General features: G+C 37.5%; 1 protein-coding gene across 1 annotated transcript in view; it reads left to right on the forward strand.

Moving 5' to 3' along the window:
* SLC9A9 (solute carrier family 9 member A9) overlaps nucleotides 1–23021 on the forward strand; it is a 219940-nt gene that overhangs the window by 57685 nt on the left and 139234 nt on the right. Inside the window, exon 6 of the mRNA XM_064516842.1 lies at nucleotides 2183–2288. Coding sequence (XP_064372912.1) covers nucleotides 2183–2288 — 106 coding nt within the window. The remainder of the gene's footprint in view (nucleotides 1–2182; nucleotides 2289–23021) is intronic.

A 23021-nucleotide genomic window follows, 5' to 3' on the forward strand; every position in this document is an offset into this window, starting at 1 on the left:
AGAAGATAAGGAATGAGTATTCAGGCAGCAGTTCTTCTGAAAAGCATTTCAGATTTACAACATGAACATGAGTCATCAGTACCAATACATGGCAAAAAAAAAGGAAATCGGAATTTGTGAACACATATTCTACAGCATTTTTTCATCCTATTTCTCAACAGCAAAGCATCAACCACTGTACTTAGATCTAGTTTGGGCATTGCATTTCAAGAAAGATATGGACTGATTAGAATAATTTCAGGGAAAATTAGCTAGTGATTAGAGGGCTATAAAACACAACTGAAAGGAAAAGATGGAAAGAAGTGAGTCAGTTTAGAGAAAAGATGTCTGAAATGAGTCTCTGAATAGGTAAAACATTGCTGGAAAGAAAAAAGGAATAAACATGACAGTTTATTCATGTCTCATTGGGCTAGGAGACTGGGTCAGTCTCTTCAAATTTGTGGAATCAGCATCACTGCCATTCTTTAAAAACAGATTAGCTAAACCTCTGTCAGCAGTGGCACAGGTGTCTTGGGCCGGGGGGCATAGGGATCAAGCAGATGCTGGAAGTGGTCGTCCTCCAGAGACCAGAATTCTTCAGCCAGGGACTAGCAGTGCTGAAAGAAGATCCAATTACCTCCATTGGATATGGGAGATCTGTCTGAAATGGGAGATACTGTCTGAGAACTGATTGAACTGATGAGTCCCTCCCAGAAGGGGCAAATGGTGTGATACTGTGTTGCTTTCTTTATTATCTTGCTTTCATTTGAAAAGATTTGGAGTCAGATTTTGGGGGTAGAATTGGAAGGGAAAGAGGATATAGTCGTTTCAAAAAAGAAACTGTGTTTATTTTCATAGGAGGCAAAAGGAATGAGTAGGATGTGTAGGTATGTGTCTAACTGGTCCACAGTTAAGTGCATTGAAGCAGCATTAATAATCCAGCAAAAATTTGAATATAGACATTGGTGAACCAAGAAAATGTCCTTTGCCAGTAAAGCTGATTCCTACACCTTTGAACTGTTCTGGGAAAAGAACTCTTTTCCTGATTTAAAATGTAATTGTACTGGGAGTAGATGGGTGAATTTGCCAGGATAGTTAAATAGTTAAAATATAGTTAAATATAGACATAGTTTTATAGTTAATTTAAATATAGCTATATTAGGAACTGTTCATGTACACACATTGCCTAAATTGTCCTCAGTAGAATAACACATGCAGAATTCTTCAAAGATAACACATCAAAAAAGATCACTTGACGTAAAATTGCACAGGAGAACTGAGAATCTATAAACTGGCTTATAAACTGTTTTTAGATTTCACAGGTATTTAAGCATAATTTAGAAAATTTTGTGAACAACGATTTCAGTGCTATCAGGATTATGTGCAGAAGTTCCAAGAAATTTGATTAAGACAAAAAATAATCACCTGTTCATGTTTTTGTGTGAATTATCAGCAGCCACCTTAATGTAAAAGTATGCAATTTCCATTTCCAAAATGTCAGATGTTAACATGACATCCCGGAGGCTCTTCTAATCTCCAGGATTCCCGTGCTACGAGGATTAAGCCAATTGCACAATTACGTACTAGAATGAGCACCAGTGAAGCAGGGAGCTACTGTGTAATTTCTAACCATACAAATAATTGGGGGCCTTTACATTAAATTTAGTTCGAAAAGAGAAAGCTCTGCTTCCTCCATGCAAAAAGAGAATACTAGTATCAACACAGAGCATAGATAGCCTTTTTCATTTAGAGATTACAAATTAATATGTAGATCTAGGGAAGCATTACTAAATGGATAAATATTATTATATACTTCTTAAAATAGGTAAACTGCTATTCTCATAACCCACAAAGCCTATGGCAAAACCAAAGTCTTTTTAGCACCCTTTTTCCTCCGTGGTCACAAGTTCTTATTCTTTTCATGCACAATAAAATACACTGTGATATTTTCATTTATGCATGATTCTGGATGTAACAAGGAAAGTTCTTTCATGACTCAGCTAAAGCAACAAAACTCATAGCATTGCTGGATGTACGGATCTTATATATCAACTTCAGTTGATCCCTATTCTGTTATTGTTACCTACTTAGATAATAAAATCAGACTGGACTTCTCAAAACTCATATCCTACCACTGCTTTATTTCTTAAACTGCTAAAGCCATATGAGAGTAACAAACTCGCTTTGCTTTGTCTCTGTGCAGTGACAGTCCTTGCTATTTTCCATGAGCTGCATGTCGACACAGATTTGTACACACTCCTCTTCGGAGAGAGTGTCCTAAATGATGCTGTGGCTATCGTGCTGACATAGTAAGTATACCCACCTCTGTTCTTTACTTGGTGAAGTAATTTCAAGCTTTAATTGCTGATATAATTCTCTTTGTGCAAGTATAGATACAGCATTTGAAGATTACATTAGAGGGGTAGTTCTAGAGTTATTCTTGGTTTGTTAATTGCTAGAATTCACATATTGTTAATGGTAGTTGTGTAGACAAACTGCAGTTTCTGTTGATTTTCTTTAGCCTAGCAAACAGTATATTCTGTAAAATGTATAAATTTAATATAACATCATTTCTTTTCTCATCTAAAAAAGGTATCTTGACAAAATGATGCTGAGTGGGCACTGAGGACATAGGGCAACTGCAAAATTGGAAAAAGTTCTGAAACAGAAGATATCTCATAGTCTTTTCATTTTTTGCAATCTATTATTTTCCAGGATTAAAACCACAAAGTGGAGCACTGTAGCCCACCTTATCTCCCTCTGCCTATTAAATCCGACAGAGCTTCAGCTGATAATATTATCTTAAATTTATGTATAGCCTTTTCATTCGCAGGAAGCCTCAAACAGATCACAAATGATGGGCCACAATCACAAGTATGTGCTGTCCTAAAAACACACATGCTAAGTGCATGATTAACAGGATCTCAGGTTAACTCCATTCTGCATGAATTACATGCTTCCTGGAGCTTTGCTAGAAATACAAATAATCCTCTCAGATAATCTTAATAGTAACATAACTTTGCAAAAACAAATTCTATCTTCAAAGATGCTTGAAGATGTTTGACAGAAAGCCCCAATTCATTGCCACCTATCTCCTTAAAATACTGTTCCTTAAACCAGGAATTATTCTGTCCTCCAGAAAAACAGAGTTCATGTTCATTAAAAAATTAGGTTATATTTTGTCTGAAAACCCACAGAAAAACTTTTAATAGTTTAGCTGCAACAAAAACAAACAAAATTGTTTCAAGATACAAAGAAATAATATTCCTATTTAATTTATATTCTCCAATTATCAGTCTGGTTACATTCACCTCAGTAATCTCCTTGCATTGTGTTTAGAGCAAGAGTAATATTTCCAAATGCTGTCAAGCGTCTGAGCACAGCACTTGATGATTAGATACAGCACAGCTGTCACATTCAGTGACTGTGGTTGGACTGTGTCACTTAGCAGAGCATCTAGTACATCAGAAAATAAAGTGCACAAAATGAAATCTAAGAAAGAGTACAAACTGCAGATAGAATAGCACCTATTAAAGTGGCTATTAAATATGAAAGAAGCATGTAGGTGACAACAGCCTGAGATTTTTTTTTCTCTTACTGTTTCACTTGGTTTTAAATAATAAAGACATGGTTTTATATAATACAGGCCAACATTTTTAAAGCTCATTTGGACTCTTCTTCTGCTAGTTCGAGGTTCCTAGTGACTGTGTAACAGTTAAGGCTACAGCCAACTCAAAGAGACCCAGAACCTGCTGAGTGTCTGCAGTTTTCAGCTACTGCAATGTCAAAGCATATGGATCTCTTCAAAGGTGAAGCTCCAAGGAGCTGTTGAACTGCAAAGCATGTTTAGAAAGAAAAGTACTACCATATAGTACGTGATTCATGAGTTTCTAACCTCTACTCTTCCCTGTACTCAGGTCTAGGTTATGTCTCCCAGCCTGTTATGTCCCCCTGCCTGGATACAGAAAACCATAAGAAGGATGCCTGCTGCAAACGCTGGCTATCTTCTTCTCATGTTTTCTTTGCTGTATCTGGCAGATTACAACTCTGTTCTTTACTACAGAATTGCTCGTTGCTGGAAAACTAATGTATTGTTTATATATTCAGAAAGTATTGATGCCTTGATTTCCACAATAGATTGAGTCACTGGTAGAGACTGAAGAAAATATATGGTGTCATCAGTTATACTTTTCTTTAATTTATAGCTTAAATAATAAGCTTTTGCACAAATGGAATGTGTCTGAACCCTAACATGATCTTCCTTCCCATAACCTTTTAAGTAAAACTATATTGTTGATAATGTCCATCCCAGGAAATCTGACTGAATTTTAGCGCAGAATATTGTTTTTCTGTCGCTACAAAAGAAAAACTATTTTTTTCTCTGTAACACATACCACTTTTCAGGATGCTGCAAACACAACACATTCATAATTAGAGTAACAGAGGACTATTTAAAAAGGAGAGAGAATAATATTTAAAGTTATCAAAATACAATAATATATCACTTTGTACACTATTTAATGGGTAAATAGAATAAGAGAATACACGATGTGTTTCATCAACTAACAGAATAATCAAGTTAACGTCTGCAGAAATGACTCATTGCAGGAAAGGGAATGAGAGAAAAGAGGGAAGCCCCCATGGCTGGCTATGACAATTTGGCTTGTTGAAGGTAGTATGGCTGTCTGCCAACAAGGCTTTATATTGATAGCTCTTTTTTCCTCCAGCTTCTCCTTCAAACCTGTATATTTTCCTGTGCTCTGTATCACTTACCTTAGGGATTACAGCAGTGGGACAAGCTACCCTTACACTTTTCATACGGATTTAATGAGTCATGGTAGCTGTGTGTTGCTGCAACAGTACGTAGAGAGGCTGTGGCCAATTGCCATCACCAAAGTTTGATCAAACACACGAGCTCCCCAAGTCCTACTAGCAACTTTCCTGTAGGGCATCTTGCCGTACTGAATGCCTGCCTTTGGTAATGAATGCTCAAGTTTGTGATAATTGTAAGACTTCATTTATACTGCTCTAATTTAAGATAATCAGTATGGGGGGATTATTATGAACCAAGCTGATCATAGTAGCTGCAGAACAGCAGAAAAGCTGTTGTGCACATGAGAGAGTTCATACAAACAAGGGCCTGTACAAGGAAGGGTATTGTAGATGTAACAAGGATTTCATCCTATATAAATACCTTGTAGAGTTGCTTACACTTTTTCACAACTAGGACAAAAGTTTCCTGTTAATAAACAGTCTGGGAGAACTCTCACAGAAAATAAACATTTTAGAAGAAAACAAGGATGTAAATATTCAAAATTTGGAATTTTTAAGCCTGTTTTATATCAAGGATTCAAGCTATTTAAGAAAAATAATATCAGAGCCCTACAATATTTTAAAGCTCTCAAGAATAATTAGTAGATATTACCTCTCAGAAGATACTTGTTAGATGATTAAACACATCTGCTTTTACCCAGAAAAATCCACGTGACTAATTATACCATGAATATTCCTTATTCTTTCTTTTCCAGGAAATTTACTTAGCACCAGTGTCCATATTCCATGTCTATCTACATCATATGCTTTACCTGTAGAAGTATTTTACATACGCTAATAAACTTTAAAACAAACTAATGAGACAGAAGTAGGAAAAATAAGATATCTGAGCTTCTTTTCAGTGTGTTTAAATATGCTTATAGTCTTTCTGATTAGGGATTGTTCACTGTTTGGAATCTAATTTTAAATAGATTATAGCAACCTTTTACAAAAAGATCCTTCCAATCATATCTTTATTATGATTTTCAGCAAAGAAATGTTCCTCAGTTCTTCATATACATCATATTCCAACACCAACAAGTTTATCTGTGGGTGTTTATTCTATAACTTCTTGAAAGAATATTATTGAAAATTGTATTTCTTCTATCTCCATATCAAAATATGTAACGCATAGAAAGACTTCTTTTGTTTTCTTGGCTGTTGCTGTATGACGTAGCAAATATTTTCATAAAAAGTTTCCACCTGATGGCATTTTACCACTTTTTGTATTCTCTACCTCCTGGGTTTTCAAATTCTTCAGTCTTTTTGCAAAACTGTTAACAACATGAATTTAGCTTACAAAAGGTCCAGCACACATAAGGCTGTTTTCTTATCTGCAGATTTAACCTTCTGTCATCCTATTTTCTGAACATCATAAAGCAGCTATTTGCTCAGCTTAACCTTAGGGTGTGCCTAGCCATTCATACTGTAGGATGCAACACTTAAGGTTACATTTCTCATTCACAGATTTCAGACCCAGGAATGTTTGTCATTGCTTACGAATGTAGATAGTGCTTTCCAAATAAATACAATAAAATATCTGTGTACTGAGGAGCTTACTAGCTCTGGAGCACATTCAGAAGACCGTAATTGAGAAACATACCAATAACTTCAGTTGGAGTTTTGTGTGATGAAGACTGTAGAATTTAGCTGAATATTAAGAATTTATGGATATTTATGAAAAAAAACTTGAAGATTAACCTCTTAATTCACTTTCATCCCTTTTCCACTGTTCTCTCTTCTTATTGTCTATCACTGTTGAAGCAAACATCTACATATATGTTGAGTGTACATGCTGTGGGTTTGGACTTTGCATACTTCTTGCACATTTGCAGAGAAATTTGATGAAGAAAGTGTGGAAGAAGGTATAGAAATAGCACTGAATAGTTAGAGATGTGATTGGAAATTAGCTGAATAGGTCATTAGCATTGAGATAGTATATTTAGCAGAGCTATTTAATCTTTCTCATGCTGAGTGCTCAGTGAGTGCAGGATGTGGAAAGCAGTAATGAATACTGATACGTGTTCCTTGCTAACAGAAAATATCTATGAGAACATTACACAAGAGATGTTTCCATCGTAGAGAATGTCAGAAAGGTTTGTTTCATCATTATGCAAAAGCCATGACTCTATTTCCCTACTGGCTCTCGTACCATTAGTCAGCAGTCCTCGTGAGCTTCATCCCCTTCCTGCTGGAGGTGACAGTGTGGAAGTCACATGGGCAGCAGGCATGTTGGCTGGTATGAACAAAAATTCAAGGAACAGCAACATACAGCGTTGTCTTTCACATGTAATCAAAACGAATGGGAGCCAGGGGACACAGGACATATGACATGTGACATGGAATGCATCTATAGGGACAACAAGATAAGATCTCAGCTGTCCACTGCAATAAGGAGAGGAGGCATTTGGACACTGCTGAGGACAGTGGCAGACAGGAAGAGGTCCTTCAGTAGACCACATGATAGAATCAAAGCTCAGTGCTCTGCTGAATCAACACCAGAACAAGGACAGATGAGATATGGCTACAATCTTAGCACAGGGTTTTCCAGTAAACAGCATCTGGTACATGGGTTGGGAGCAAACTATCCTTAAATATGCCCCTTAGAGAGTCACTCACAGGGCTGCTTAGTATCTGGAAAAATGGAGGCATGCTTAGGTGTGAGGGAAGGAGGAGCTTATTCAACAGTCAAGCAGCTAGCATGCCCTACTCCTGGCAGGTACGTTGTAAGGAATGACAAACAGATCTCTTGCTTATTTCAGAAAATTTAGTATTATCACTGTATCAGATACATAACCTAGGAGGCCTTTCAAGAAAGACAGGAGTGCACATTATCCTACTGCCATGGACTTCACTAAGGGCTATTGGACTTTTGACTCAAGGGATCAAATCTACCCATAGCTCTCCAGAGATCAAACTTTTTTCGATCCAGTGTAGACTCCTCACATCCTTCCAGCATTTAGTAGAACAACTACTTAAATGGGGTGATAGACTTTATCTTTGCGTTTATTGATGATGCTTTTATTTTTCAGTAAAACATGTCATAGGCTGGGTGATTGTTAGACCCCTTTGAAGGAGGCCTTGAAGAAGCAGGACTCACTGTGAAGTTGGAAAACAATAACGTACAGGTTACCTGAGAAGCTTATACAGAAGACAAGCTGAAAAGTGGTTGCATCAGACCAGAAATAAAAAGGAGGCAGGCAGTATTTTGTTAACATTCATAGTTCTGAATGATCAGTAAACAGCACAAAGATTATTAAGAACTGGTGCAATTTCAAGGAGACCTGGTTCTTTGTTTAGGAACTAGCATGTTGTAGGTAATATTCTTCCTCGCTGAAAAAATCAGTATCTATTGGTGAAGCACATAGTGGTAGTGATGCTCACAGATGCAATATTGATTCAGGAATTCAGTGAGCCTCTGTTGGCCATAGAAGATGGTCTGGAATAAATCGGTAACATTTCTTTTTTTCTTTTCTTTTCTGTTTTAATCTGTGCTGTTAGAAGGGTATAGCAACCTATTCTTATTTGTTCAGGTACATAATAAGCTTCTATGGGCTGGTTCAAAGATTTACCAAGCAGTTTCTGATAATAAAGAAGTTCCATTTTCCAAACTTCTGCAGCACAATTCTTCCATAATAGTAGATATATTTCAAGTCCATTTTTCATGATCCAGCTACAGGATATGACATCATATCAATAGTTGATAAATTAAATGCCCTTAGAAACCATACCACTTTTTAATAGTTTAAAAGGCCTGAAATTTATGAGAAATAATTTGGAGATTATCCATTTCGTCTTGCCTGTGTCTTCTCTCCTTCAGTCTATGCAATAGAGCTTATCCACTGGAGTAGGATAGAGAATAAAGAAAGAACTCCAATCATGCATTGTGTTCATGATAGCAGGGCTTATTATTGACAGGCAAGGCAATTGGATAGTTCAGCTTTACTATGTCCAGTGGGGAAATCCCATATAAAAATAGCTTCATGGCTCCTCTTGAATCTTTCTAGGATGTGTAGCAATACATTTCACATCATAACTTCTCTGCTCAACAATGCTTTCATTCTAGTCTTGTAGTACCATATACAAGTTAATGTGATGCTCAAACCATTCTTTCTTGTCAGAAGTTCTCCTGGAACTTGTATGGAGCTTCCTAAAATAGCATGGCAAAGGTAACTGAGACAGACAGGGAAATAACTGAGAAGTCAGAGATCAACTCAGTTTGTACTTGCATTCTCTAAGGTTGACATTTCTCAGACAGTGATCCCTATAATTGCCTTAGGTAGTCAAGACAGTAGCTTCTGTCACACTGGTGATTCTTATTGGTAGATGCAGTCATGATATTACTCATTTTAATTCAGTTCAGATCTCTTAGAAATATAAGACACTCTTTAGATCAAATAGACCTCAAATAGAAAATGAATAATCTAAGAACCTTTAAACCTTTCTCGTTTTAGTTACTTGGTTTTTTGGCTATATTTTGATGACTTCTGTGGTTTAAATTCTATTATTATGTCATTGAAGATGAAGATAGTCAACACAGGAGGAAAATGTAATTAAAGACTGGAGAAATTCTAGTAGTATGTTTAACAAACACCTAACATAGGTACAAATATTTCGTTTATGTTTTCATTTCACTTGGTCATTTGCCTGGTGAGGTAACTATTCATCATCTGCGGAAGTTACTTTCCTACTTTTCATATGCGGACTTTATTTTTTATTGTGATTCCTTGTTTATTATATATTAAAATCATAAATTCTACAGGACATGAAAAGACACTGTCACTATGCTGCTGAGCAATGCATTTAGGAACTGGGACTTGCAGGAAATAATACCAGCTTTGAAAGGCATGATGGGTATCTCCTTGATGCATATTGCAGTAGATATGAGACCCCTTGATGATTACTTTAAGTCTCCTCCTTTTGTCATAAACTGTCTCTGGTTAGGATCCTTTAGCCTTCAATTTTTGGATCATTATTCTGTATAGATTTTGCCACACTTTGATCTCTGCATCCATTGAATAGCAAATTTTACAGTGGAAAGACAGGGAAAGACAGCTGAATGGTCTCATCTCATATTCTTTAAACAGCGGTTATAGTCAGAAAGTGGTCATTAAAAGTGACATGGTGAGGTTTCTTATTTACCATCTCAAAAACTTCTGTATTATGTGTACCCATTTAAGAAACACAGATTTTCCTACTAGCCGATACAGAAAGTCAACATGGGAAGTGAAAATTAAGGTGTGTTCTTTCTCATTTTTGAAGGTCCATCAAGTACCAGCAAAAATAAGTGTTGGAACTCAGCTGACAGCATTGATGATGACTTATGTGACTACCTCCTCACAGTTATGTAGGGTCTGCAGTATTTGTAGGAACAGAACTTGTCTCCTCCCCCCGTCAAACATAAGTAAATGAGTTGCAGACATGCAGAGTAAATATGCTGTGTTAAAACATGCTACTTCTACATACGGTACTGAAAGCCATAGTTCTCAGTGTGCTGCATATTATATCTGCAACCTGTCTTTCTCTATGTGTCCTACCTAGCATTTGAACAGTATGTAAAGCCACTCAAGTATGGGAAGAGACAGTGAAACAAAGATGAAAGAGAAAGTAGGAAACAGAACTGGTGAAAGCAGCAACTGGAGATTATGAGGGGATGACTAAAAAAAAGAAGCAAGAGTGAGAAGAGTCAATGAAACAGAGACATGGCATACTGTGTAAATACAGATCATGTCATTGATATGTAAACCTGTCGCTCAGACTCTTAAAAGGGACAAGAAGCTTGTTGCTCGCTCATAGGAATAGGGAGGAAAAGCTTAATTTACATACATGATTATTTTTCTCTGGTGCAGCTTTGTAGACTTTTATGATGTATTGTTAGGAATGTCTGTGTTTGAAATCCTTAAGCAGTACACGCGTTAGGAATTAGGCCAGCCAGTTCTAAAAGATAATCCACAAGTTATGATTCAAGCAATGAATCTGAATCCAGCAAAGGAAGGAGATTCTGCCAGAAACACAGGGAATTGTCCCGAGAACCTTTCTTCGGTCTTTACCTAAATGAATATTGCAGAAATTGGGGGAACTGAAGCTTCTGTGAGCTCCATTTGAGCAATGGCAGACTTAGAGTTGCTTTTGTAAAACCTGACCTAGAACTCACAGATGAGACCACTCACAGTGAGACCAGCACTGGATCACAACGCATACGAAGACGAGTTGTTCCATCGTACTGACTGGCAAGACCCTGTATCCTTACCAAAGATTAGGAGATTGCTGTAGGTCTGTGGCATTTTGATTTGTGGACAAATGACTGAAAAAAACAGATCTCTGGAATCATCCATAGCCTCATTTCAGATAAATACTATTTGTGATTTTACTCCCATGAAGATTTCTCAGAAGAAATAACTGTAATGCTGTGGAGAGGAATAAAATAGAATTTACTGAAAACTTGAAAGCAAGCAAAATGCTGGATGGAAGCTCAGCCCAAACATTTTATTTACTGAAAGAAAATGAATCTGGCTGCTATTCTCACTATTGTTAGAAAGGCTTATATACCAAGCAGCCATTCAGCCAGTCAAATAACTGAGTAACCAATAAAGTAATACAGTGAGGAGTTAATTGTGCAGCAAGTTAGTGAGTGATTTAGAAAGGTGGATGAGGAATTCTTTCTATCTATTATTTCTATAATAATGAAATTATGGTTGCCCATCTGCTCTTTTTACCTTTAAGGGAGGGCTTAGCCCCTGCTTATTATCTTGATGATAATTAGAGTTTCACGTCACTGACCATCTGGAACAGGAGATGTGAGCACTGGGAGAATGCCCAAATTCGCTATTAGCAGAAACTTTAAAAGAGCTTCTCTCCTAGAATAGAGGAAATCCCACATAGCATGATGGTGGCATTGCTTAATAAACCTTCCTTTCTCCATGAGCCTTACTGCACAGAAAAATGTTGCACCTAAATCAGGGAAAACAACGCTATGGAATTCCTGTAACACTTGTCATAGTTGGAATTTCTGTATGAAAATGGAGACTTAGGACAGAATGGTTTTCAGGAGATAAACCTCATTGCTTCATTATGTTTCTTTCACATTTTAATATTTCATATCCCTTTTTCAATATTGGCTCCACATTAAAAATTTTACTTAGCTTCTAGTTATTATATGCTAAAGATCTTTCCAGCTATAAGTTATCTAATTGGTTCAGTTCAGTTTATGCAATTTATTTGAATAGGCAGCCTTCAGTTTCAGTCTGTTTGGTAAGCTAGAATAGATTTCAGCAAGTACTGTTATGGAGATTGCCTTCAGGGATGTATGAAAATGTAACTTACTTCAAATCAGCTGGGAATGTCTGTACTTGTCACATCCAATCAAATCAGACTAGCTGCAGGTATTTCTGTCCACTTATACAAAAACAAACTGATAACATTTAAAAATATGAAATGCAGGCTCAGAATTAAGAATGCTGCTTGCAATGCTTGCAAATCACATCTAAGAGGCAATTATTTAGCTACATTTTCAGTACAAATGACCGAATTGGCATCAAAGCTTCTTCATTTCAAAGATTTCTTTTGGGAGCTCTTCAGAACTGAAGTACGCCCTGGTATGAGTCAGCTTGTCTTTTGAGCTCTTCCAGATGTTTTTTTCTTATCCAAATAACCTTTCTCTAGTGAATAAGACAGATTTTCTGAGAGCAAAAGAATTATATATAGAGTCCAATTCTACTTGCAGAGACAACTCCCCTTTAGTTTAAAATGAATGTACTGATACTATTTCCCTTGAAGTATTCCAAAAGCAAGCTCATTTCATCCTCTCTGTATGGAAATACTGTACACAAGAATCTGTCTGGCACTTGCAGTAGGTCAACATATTTTCAAGTTGTCTTGGTGGAGAAGACAGGAGAAAAGGAATAGGTATTGGAAAGGTGAGGAAGAGCTTGCCATTTCGTTTACCATGTACCCATCAATACTTATTCACTGTTGAAATCCTTTCCAGAAATACACCTTTGGAAGAGTATGGCAATTTCAAAGAGATAGAGGTTTTGTTAGGACAATATAAACCCCCATAAAAATTCCTTTAGTCTTTGGAGGTCAGGCTGTGGTTACACGGAAGAGAGAGAGAAAGCATCTGTTCACACAGTGGTAGAATGGACTGCATCTTTCCAGGGGCTACCCAGCAGCACAAAGAAAGACTCTGGTGTCTCTGGTGATCTCCCCGTAAACCCCTCCACAAGCTATGTCCTCTTCATACAGTTCAATTCTAATTTTTTCATTCTAACTTGCCCTTAGTCTCACTTTTATTTGACTGGCAGCATCATAAGGTAAGCTGGTTCCAGCTGCAAGCTTTGATCTTTTAAAACTCAGAAATCCTTAAGTTGCTTGGTCTGTTTAACTGAACTCACATCATTCAACATGAAATTCTTTTGCGTGTGCACACACGTACATACATGCTTATGTTTGCATGGGGAATCATCCATAAGTACATCAAAATAAGAAGAAAGTTATCAAGTACACAAAAGTTACAAAATGCCCAAAATACATATTCATGTCTTGCAGAAGACAAGATGGAAGGCAGCTTCTGTAAACATTTTCATGTTTACATTTTCAAATGTTAGGATTTATGTTTAATACACAAAATCCTCCCTAACTCCATACCCAAGACATTACTCCAGTGCACATGGTTCACCATTTGGATTTGGAACTTTTATGATTTCAGAATATACTTCTGTCACGCAAGGAAACAGAATAATTGATAACAGAAGCATGCAGCCTTCTTTGAGTGCCAGGCACAGCACAAGGAGAGAGTGTACACCTCTAGTTAGTGCATTTCAGAGCTACTTAAACGGTGAGACTCAGCAAACCTCTATTCTTAGAATGTATTCAGGTGGTTATAGAGCCCTAGACAGTTATCATTTCCACCTGGTCTTGTTTTGGACAAAATCTTCTTCCTTCTCTCTGTCTTTTCCATAGACAAGGGTCGCCTCCTCTATCATACTGTACACTTTCCTCTGAATTGCATGATCTCCACCACTCCACCACTACTGCTGCAGTCACCAGGCTCTTTGTCTGCCATCTGAGATGGAAAACAATTATTTCTAACACATAATCTAGCACTCCAGACTCTTAACCCAGTCTCCTTCATTCCCTAACCCTAGGAGATACCCTCTCTTTATTTCTGATATACGAACCTCTTTGATTTCTTTCTTACTACTTTGTGACAAACAGAGGAAATATGAGGACCAGAGAGAGCGGCGCTGCTGGTCAGTTCTGAAGGCTGATGAAAGAGGAGAGAGCAGAGTTTCAGGAGCAGCAATTGCAGGGAGAAACCAGGCTTAAGTTTTAGATGGCACATGCCTAATGCAAATGAAGTCTTAGGAGATTTTTAGCTGATGAAGTTTATCAGATCTCTACTGAGTATTTGTCAACAAAACATTTCAGAAACCTTAAAGAATTGCTCGATTCTGGCACTTTTTCACGAGGGTGAAAGACACAGGAGTAACAAAAGGGTAATTTCCAGTTCCTAACCCCTTAAAAATGACAAGTCTGTATTTCAAAGAACAGCAGTGAGAATGCTTTGTAATTATGTGATTGTAAGGTTTTGTCCAAGACAGGCAAAAATGTATTTTCTCTATACTGGTTCTGCAAGATGGTTAAATTTCTGCTGCAGAAATTTCAAGAAAAAGAAAAAGCCTTCACTAAAAGTGCAAATGCAACCTGGAAATGTAGTCTAAACTGCATCAGTTTGACAAAGTCATAAGCTACAGAAAATAAACACCCAAATAAAGTTTGGGCATTGCCTGGCCTGCTGCACCTATGAGCTAGACTGATAGACAGCAAACATCAGGGCAGCAGTTGTGCAAGTGGCCCTGAGAGAGGACAGAGATGAAGCTCATTAGTTTCTACTGTGTTTAGGGAAATGGGACTTACAAACATTTGCTGTAAAGACCATTGTAGCAGGGAAAAAAAATAGCCTTATTACCAGTTTCCTTTTAATGTGTTTGGTACTTTGATGTTCCCCAACTAATTGCTAATTATAATGATCTACATACTTTGAATTCAGTATGCATATGCATATGTTATTTGGCTTTATAATGTAATTTCAAGAAATTTCTGGGAAGATCTGGTGACATTATAATTTGGATTTTGAAAAGGAAAGGTTTGAATATGAGTGAATCTTTGAATAAAATAGCATCCCAACAATACATTTAATAAACTGGGTGTCTACCATTTTCCCTTAACAATTTCTCCATTACAAAACCTCAAAAAGAGAAATCATTCTTAAACATATGGCATTTTCATTCTGTATCTCCATTTATTACAGACTTACACTCACTTAAAAGAAATGAAACAGTTCTTCGTTTCTACATTGTTCTACTGATCTGTAGCAAGCACAGCCAGAAATGATAGTGAGAGAGATGAGAATAAGAGAGTGCCCAGTTGGCCTCTGTTCTCTGCCTCAGGCACAATGGGAAAAGGTTATAGGTAGTTGAAAATTCCTGAAGAAAATATTTCAGCTTCCTTGACCATTTTAATAAAGTACATCTTCTTTATTGCAGTGTTTTTATTCCTACAGATAATGCTAAGTGTATTCCTCAACCATCATTTAGGATCCTTTTTTGCAGTTCTACATTCTGTTTCTACAGCTCACATGTCTTAGCCCATAGCTAGGAGAGTGTTTTCATTGCACACAGTTAGAGTGAGGGGAATGCAAAAGTTCCTGAAGAAAGACTCCTTTATTCTAGTAATTACGAGGATAATGAAGCTGGTCAGAATTATTTTCATTTTATTAAGAGCTGTGTTTAAGCCTCATGGAACTGACTGTCTGTGGAAAAAACCTACATTAAAACTAAATGGTGGAAATGAGTGAGTTATTCTAAATGTTTATCCATAAATCAATGGAGTCTTCACAAATCTAGAAGGAAAAATTGTTTCATTGCCTATCATTTCTGTGAGATTTTCCATTGCCTTGGAAGTAGGTTATAGGTAATAGCAGAGATCTTAATTTTAAATAAAGGGAGATCTTAACTCTTTGATCCTCCAGTGGAGGAATAGCTCAAGTCCAGCTGCCAGTTCTATATTCAAAGACCTTAGCACATGTAGTTATGGGTAATACATCCTTATCAAAACAAGAACTCCCATCCAATATATTTGATATAAGATCACTTTGATTAACTGGTTTGCACTATATTTAGGGATTTTTTTTAAGGATTTGATTATCCAGATTATTTAAAGATCCAAATTAGCTTTTAAATTGTTTTTCAGGAATGACACATTTATATAGTACTACTTATCCATTGGTTTATAATCTGAAACTCCTTTACCAGGGATAGGGGAACAAAGACCTAGAGTTTTGAGAAAAATGTCTCTGGAGATAAAAGTAAGGAATATAGAATGTCGGTTCTATTATATCTCTTCCTGCTATAATCTGTAAGGATAGAAAGGATTTTTACCATTGTGATTGTCATATAGATCGGGACTGAAATTCTATCCATCCACACCATCTTCATTTCGTAACTGGTGATTCCCCCTCTGTGTGTTATTTTATCACAAGTAGAAAGCTGATTAATCCTTCAAAATAAAAGGCATTTGCAGGCGTCATAATCAAGAGAGCCTAAAGGCTTGAGCAAAATGATTTTTCTTAGGTTCAGCAGCCCCAACTCTGTTGTACTCAGCAGCCCCAAGCAGCTGGAATGAGCCACTGAGTCTGTGGTCAGCCAGCTACAATTTAGAGTGGCTCCAGGCCAGTCTTTCGCAGCTCCTAAGCAAGGAGAAAATGTATAAGACTGAGGCAAAGCCACCTTTCACCTGTCTCCCATCCTGCCCATATTGTATCAGACTAGACAGTCTGTCTCTAGACACCTCTCTTGCTCATGCTTTTGGGTATTAATTACTGCTTTTGGATTTTCAATCAGCATTTGCTAGAGATAAATCACCAAACTATTTATTACCTTTCCACATTGAAGAGTCCAGAACTTCTATCCAGAAGTCCAGATTCCTCTATCACCTTCTCAGAAATTACTTCTGCCTTTAAATACCTTTTTCTTTAAAGTGACTTAAATAGACTATATCTTCCCAACATAGCACATTTTTCCAGTAGCTAACTATTAGTATATGAGTTGGGACTTGTTGAATTACACTTTATTTGTAGTGTACTGCCAGGTGATTTTGTTTTAATGTGCTGTGTCTAGTATTAAATATACAGCACTGATTTTAAAGAACTTTGGAACTACAGAATGATAGGATGAAAAGTAATACATAAGATTTCAATCTGAAAATTTCCACTGTGCCTTGTATTTTTCTTCAATTTTAAAAGTTGTAAAAAACAAAATGTTAGCACACCATCAAAAAGGAAAGTGAAGAGAGCTTCAGGCCTACCTGGCTCCTACAGGAATATTTCTGTCACTGTCTATGCAAGGTTGACCAGCCTTTGTAGCAAGTGCCTTTCCCTAAGCTGAAATTTCAGTCTATCCATTTGCTACATTTGGATCAGGAACAGAGTCCTACAACTCAGGGTACCCTTAAATCCTCATCCTCAGCTCCAGTATATCAAGAAGACAAAATATGCATTGTTATTGCCAACACCAGAGCATACAGTTCACATCTGGATTTATTTTAGACTTTCTCATGATAACAGCTGAATTTCTTGCCTTCACTTGGATACATTTTTTTAAATGAAAATCACCATGGCAACAGCTGCAACCATTTATTATAAAGCTATAGAAATGGAACTAATATTTGTGAGAGAAGCTCTGTTATCAGGATAGTATTTCATTCAGACAATGACAGAGTCGTTTTTCCCTAGCCTTTTTTTTTTTTTAAGAAGAATATAGAAAATATTTTCAATAACGAAATGTAGGTGGGATTGAATAGCTCAGCCGATTATAGAGATTTTCTTCTTTAGATTACTGGCTCATCTCAAATCCAGATTAGCAAGAGCCAAGAATTATCATCTGTTTAGTAGAGACATGAAAATAGTTGACAAGTACCAAGGTCTGAAAATCTCACTCCCATAATAGTTACGTTCTCAGCTGAAGCACAGAGAGAGTAAACAGTATTTATGGAGGGGGTGTCATCACTGGGGGAAAAAGGATGTGACCTGTCCTTGAAACCTTCTAATATCTAATGCACAGGAAAATCTTATAGACAGTTTGCAATACTAAAACAAGATGGTTCAAAATGAACTATCCTTCAAGATTTTGCTTCATAACACATACAACCTACTCAGTTACCTGAGGTAATAATGCACCATTTTCCCTATGAAAATGAGCCCAAAGAGGGACCTTCTGCCCTGACCTCAGGGTACCCAGAGCTCCAAGCCAGGACTGAGGAAGGTTCATCCCGTATAGCCCAGGTACATCAGCGAGCACATGGCCTATCTCGCATGCATCTGTTTCCAACAGTTCTCAGAGCATTAAACTCCTTTTTAAAATCTCCACAAGAATCTGTGTAGAAAATCAACAAACTATACTCCAGATATTGAAACTGTACATGAAATGTAAAACTACTTTCCTAACTTAAACCCCTTCAGACTACGATAAAACATGTTTTGTAAGGGCAGACTATACAGTGACCACATACCAAGTTGTGGATCACATTTCTTCCTATTTTTTACACATTAAAGAGTCTTAGGTGCGAGTGGGGGAGAGCACTGACATGGAAAAAAACTTCAGATAGACTCTGAGACACCTTTCACTCTATTTCCTACGGGATTTAATGCAACTTATCTTCATCGGATGCATTCAGCATCATGCTCCTCAATGTTCAGTTCACAAGTTGCTACAGATGCTCAGGTTGTCTGAAGGGAGACTCGGGGCTCCTTAATCTCTTACAGAAAACATTCTGACGTGAAAGAGCCCAAGGTTATTGACAGGCCACAGATTTGGCACACCTCTTTACTATCGGCAATTGAATATCCAGCAGCTCCAGCTACTACAAGCATCCTCTAAAAGGGGACTTAGCTGTGTCTGGGATGTAATATTGCAGTCACAAACAGTAGCTTTTCTTTTTTCCAATAAGTTTACAGATCTCTTAACAGACAACATGTACTCATTCTTCACTTACTAAATTCTACGTTTGTTTTGAACAAAGATTGTCATTTAATCCAGCTTCACTAAACACTTTTGTGCCATGGGCAGTTTAGCTCAGGGTGGCAACGTACAGTGAAAACAGAAGTAAAAACAACCCCCCTTGTGCTGTGTCAGAGAAAAATCTACTTAAAGCATGTGTTTCGTACAATTTATTTTTAAGAGACTGAGATGTGGTAGAAATCATATAGATATTTTTCCCTTTCAGTCACTCCTGTTACCTCACTTAATGCTTTGAATCCTTTGTAACACATTCCTAGTAGGCTGTTCCTTATTCTTTCCTTTCCCTTCGACATCCATATATAAGCTTCACTTCCCCTGTTAAATGTAAAACGTGACAGTTATATGGAACAGTTGAGGCACGGCAGATCAATGGTAAAAATGGGATTCTTTCCGGTTTTACTGGTACTGAAGAGAGAAGACGTGAAGGAACAGGCTGTTTGTTTTCCCAAGACAGGGAGGATTGGGCACTCAGAACTTCCCCACCCTCTCTCTGGGGGTGTTGGGTTGCCCGTGGCCCGCCCGCCCGTGAACTTAGACGGCTCCCTGCCTGCCAACACAGGACACACCATCCTTGAATGCATTGGTCTCAGGATCTTCATAAGCAGAGGCACAGAAGAAAGAAACTCTCTGAATATTGAATAAGAACATGCTATGTGTGCCCTTTAGTTGATCAGCTGAGCAATCGCACATTCCTCTGTCCCTTCATTTGGAGGCATTCTAGGGGATTTTGGAATTTCTACAAGCTCACAGTGTACTGTAGTGCAGTTTCACCATCTGTCAGGGAGAAGCTGATTTAAACTCCAAAGAAGGGTGATGTGAGTAGAACTGTGCATTTGTGCAGGATAAGGACTAGCTCTTATTGCAAATGGAGGACTGTTATTTATCCCTCGGTATATTACACTACAGACAGGTGTAGTGAGTTTTCCTGCAATGTTATGATGATGATTCAAATCCTAAATGAAGGGAGTATTGTCTGGCATAAAATATACATCAATTTCTGTTATTTCAGTCTTAGGCTTCTCCTGAGCAATATCACTCAGTATCACCCAATATCACATGGGCTGTGTGATTTTAAGAAAGAAAATTATGATTCAATAAAGACTCAATGCAAATTGCTTCTATTTAATCTCTACTAGTTGCCCATAAGGGCAAAAGACTTTTTGTGGCTAGCCATGAAAAAGTAAACATTAAATGTTTCTTAAAGTGTTTGGGTCATATTCTACTTTTTTGTGACACTAGCATGAATATGGAACAATTGTGTCAAGTCAGTGGAGTTACTTTGGATGTTCATCAGTAGAGTTTGAGACAGTTTTTCATCTTGGGTGTTCAAGCAGAATGACAGTAAATCACAGTCATTTAATGGTAATCTGCTCTGCTGTTCTAACATGTATCGCTCAGTGTAGGTAACCATCATGCTGCATCATTTTATCAACAGGGAGCTAGAATTCAATTGACATAGATAAATGTCACATTTATTTGCAAGAGTGCAGGCACTGTAAAAGACGAGGGTGGTTGAATGGTATCTTTGTCTCATCCTGGAGTCATACCAGCAATGTTAGTGCAAAGGGGAGAGCTTAACACTACCTGTCCACCCAGTAATCAGTAAACATCTTCCATGCTTCTTATGGACCCATCAGGCAACATTTTGTTAGTGTGCACTGATGTTTTATTCTTTGCACTCCAGGTGTGCAGAGTAAGATAAGTCCCATAATATCACCTTGTGCCACTTTTATACAGATAAAGCAGAGCTGTAGATGGAATTAGGCCTCCAAGGGCATTTTAAACTCTTTGCCCTACACTCATAGAATATTTACAACTACACATGAATTCAATTCATGTCTTTCAAAAGAGATGCATCCTTTTCACAGAAAATCCTTATTTCAAGGGCATTGCTTATCACCCTGGACTTATATAAGAAGTGGAAGAGAGGGTAGACAACCTCCACCTTTCTCTAGATCAATACAATTCTCACTTCAAACAGATGGCTTTTATCATCACATATTTCTTGGAAAATAGAGGAATAACTGGCTGGTGGAGAAAATAATCTTAAAAGTATATATTAATATTTTGTGAAATATATATTTGTTTTTGAAAAAAACATGTTTTTATTATATACATTGATGGGCTGAATAACATTAACTATTTACACTGTGATGTCACTAAAAGGGAAGGTTTAGGTTTTCTGAACAGGAAGTGACTAAGATACTTTATGAGAGACCTGGCTCAGTCCCCTGCTCTGCTGTAGGCACCCTGAGTAACTTTGGACACTAGTAACTTGGAGACAAAAATTGAAGCACTAAAGAGTAATATAAAGGTGATAGGAGATAAAGATCTAGCCATATATGAAGAAAGCAAATGTTACGCAGTATTTTATTATTAAAGAAATACAAATCATTAGGTTATTTTAAGGAGCTTGGATGGTTGGATCTAGCAGCATGAAAGCTGAGTGCAGATGATAGCTATCTTAAATCGCACATCAGCAGTAGGGAGGGAAGTAGATAGGTTAGGCTCACAAACAAATGTTAATAAAAGTCTGTTGACTTGTACCGCATGTCTAATTCCTGCCTGTCATTTCTGCTCTGCCTGTCATTTCTGGTTGTTTAATTAGCATGATGCAACAAATTTGGTTCAAATACCATGCAGAAACTTATTTCTTTTTTTCTCCAGATACTAATTGGAGAATTTTTTCTTTTCTTTGTCATTGTTTCCTGTTAACATAGAGGGTTTGGGGATTTGATGCATCACTGGTTTGTATCTTTTATAGTCAAGTTTCCCATGCAGGAAAACTGCAAAGTTTTTACAGTACTATTCTAATTTATAAATGCTATTTTGCTTATGCATAAGTGATTACACAAGATACAAAGGAGAGTTCAGGTTGCTGCTCATCAGGATTTCTTTCCGTCAGAGATAAGAATAGGGTGCATTTGCCTAGAACAAGGTAATGAAAACGTTATGACAGTTGTAAGGATATGTTAGGATATCCACCTCTTCAGGAAAGTGCAGGTAAGGAAAATTTAAGATATAGCTGAGGTTAGAGGTTCAGTGTGTATTAGAGACCTCTTGATTTTGAGTTTTGGAGAGGAAAAGCTATTCTGAAAGAAGGTAGCTTTTAGGAAATTAGTGATCAGGACACTGCCACCTCTGATAAAATCATTAGTGTGTTGGTCTGAATGCATGGAGATATATCTGGTTCTTCACATTTTTCATCTCTTCCAGTAGCACACTAACTCTTTCACAGGCTTCATACTGTATTTGTACTTAAAACTCCATTATAAAAATGTAGTTAGCATGTGAAATACTAATATGTATGCTTTCATATTTAAAGAGAAGCAAAAATTTCATTCACTTGAAGTTTACTTTGGGAAACTCTTAAGACTGGAGGAATACTGTGGCCCAACATGTTCAAAGAAACAAATTTCAGCAGAAGGAATTTAATTTGTCCTCTTGGAGTACTTAGAAGTTCATGTCCATTTTTCTGCTGCAGCATGCCTAAATGAGTATGACTTTCTGATTTTACAAACAGCACATACTCTTTTTGCAGATATACTGGGGTAGAGTATCTCCACACCAGATCAGATATGGCTTTGGACTTACAATTAATTGTTCAGTTTGCGAGCCCATTACACCATTGTCAAAAATGTCATCTCTCTCTCTCCTTTCTGTGTCTGTTCCCAGCTCTGATTTGTGCTACTCTCACATGCTCCAATATTACCGCATCACACTGAGCATTATCCGATGAACGCTGAACTTGAGCCCGTCTCCTACATAATATAAAGGACTGCTGTGTGACATCTCCATCTCTCACGATGCTACTCCCTTCTGTTCTCTTTTTATACTCAGTGGCTAATACTGAAGCTAGAGCTGTGGTTTGCCAGTGTCCCTTACAGAAAGGGTGTTTACGTGTGTCTGTAGTGAATGAACTTCGATCAGGATTAGAGGGAGAGGATGTTCTACCAGGATCTCTATCAGGATGGGCTTGCAGAGGCTTCCCTGGCACCAGGACAGGGAGGGGTCAGCTCCCATCGAGGCGGATGGGCTACCAGGTCCTGTGAGGAGAAGGTGGTGAAATTTCCAGGCCCAGAATGGGATCACCATGATAAAGAGGTGGTATCCAAGGCTCCTTAAAGGTAATGGCTAAGGAGGCAGAAGAGA

Source organism: Dromaius novaehollandiae, chromosome 9 (genome assembly GCF_036370855.1).
Source record: "Dromaius novaehollandiae isolate bDroNov1 chromosome 9, bDroNov1.hap1, whole genome shotgun sequence".
NCBI lineage: Eukaryota > Metazoa > Chordata > Aves > Casuariiformes > Dromaiidae > Dromaius > Dromaius novaehollandiae.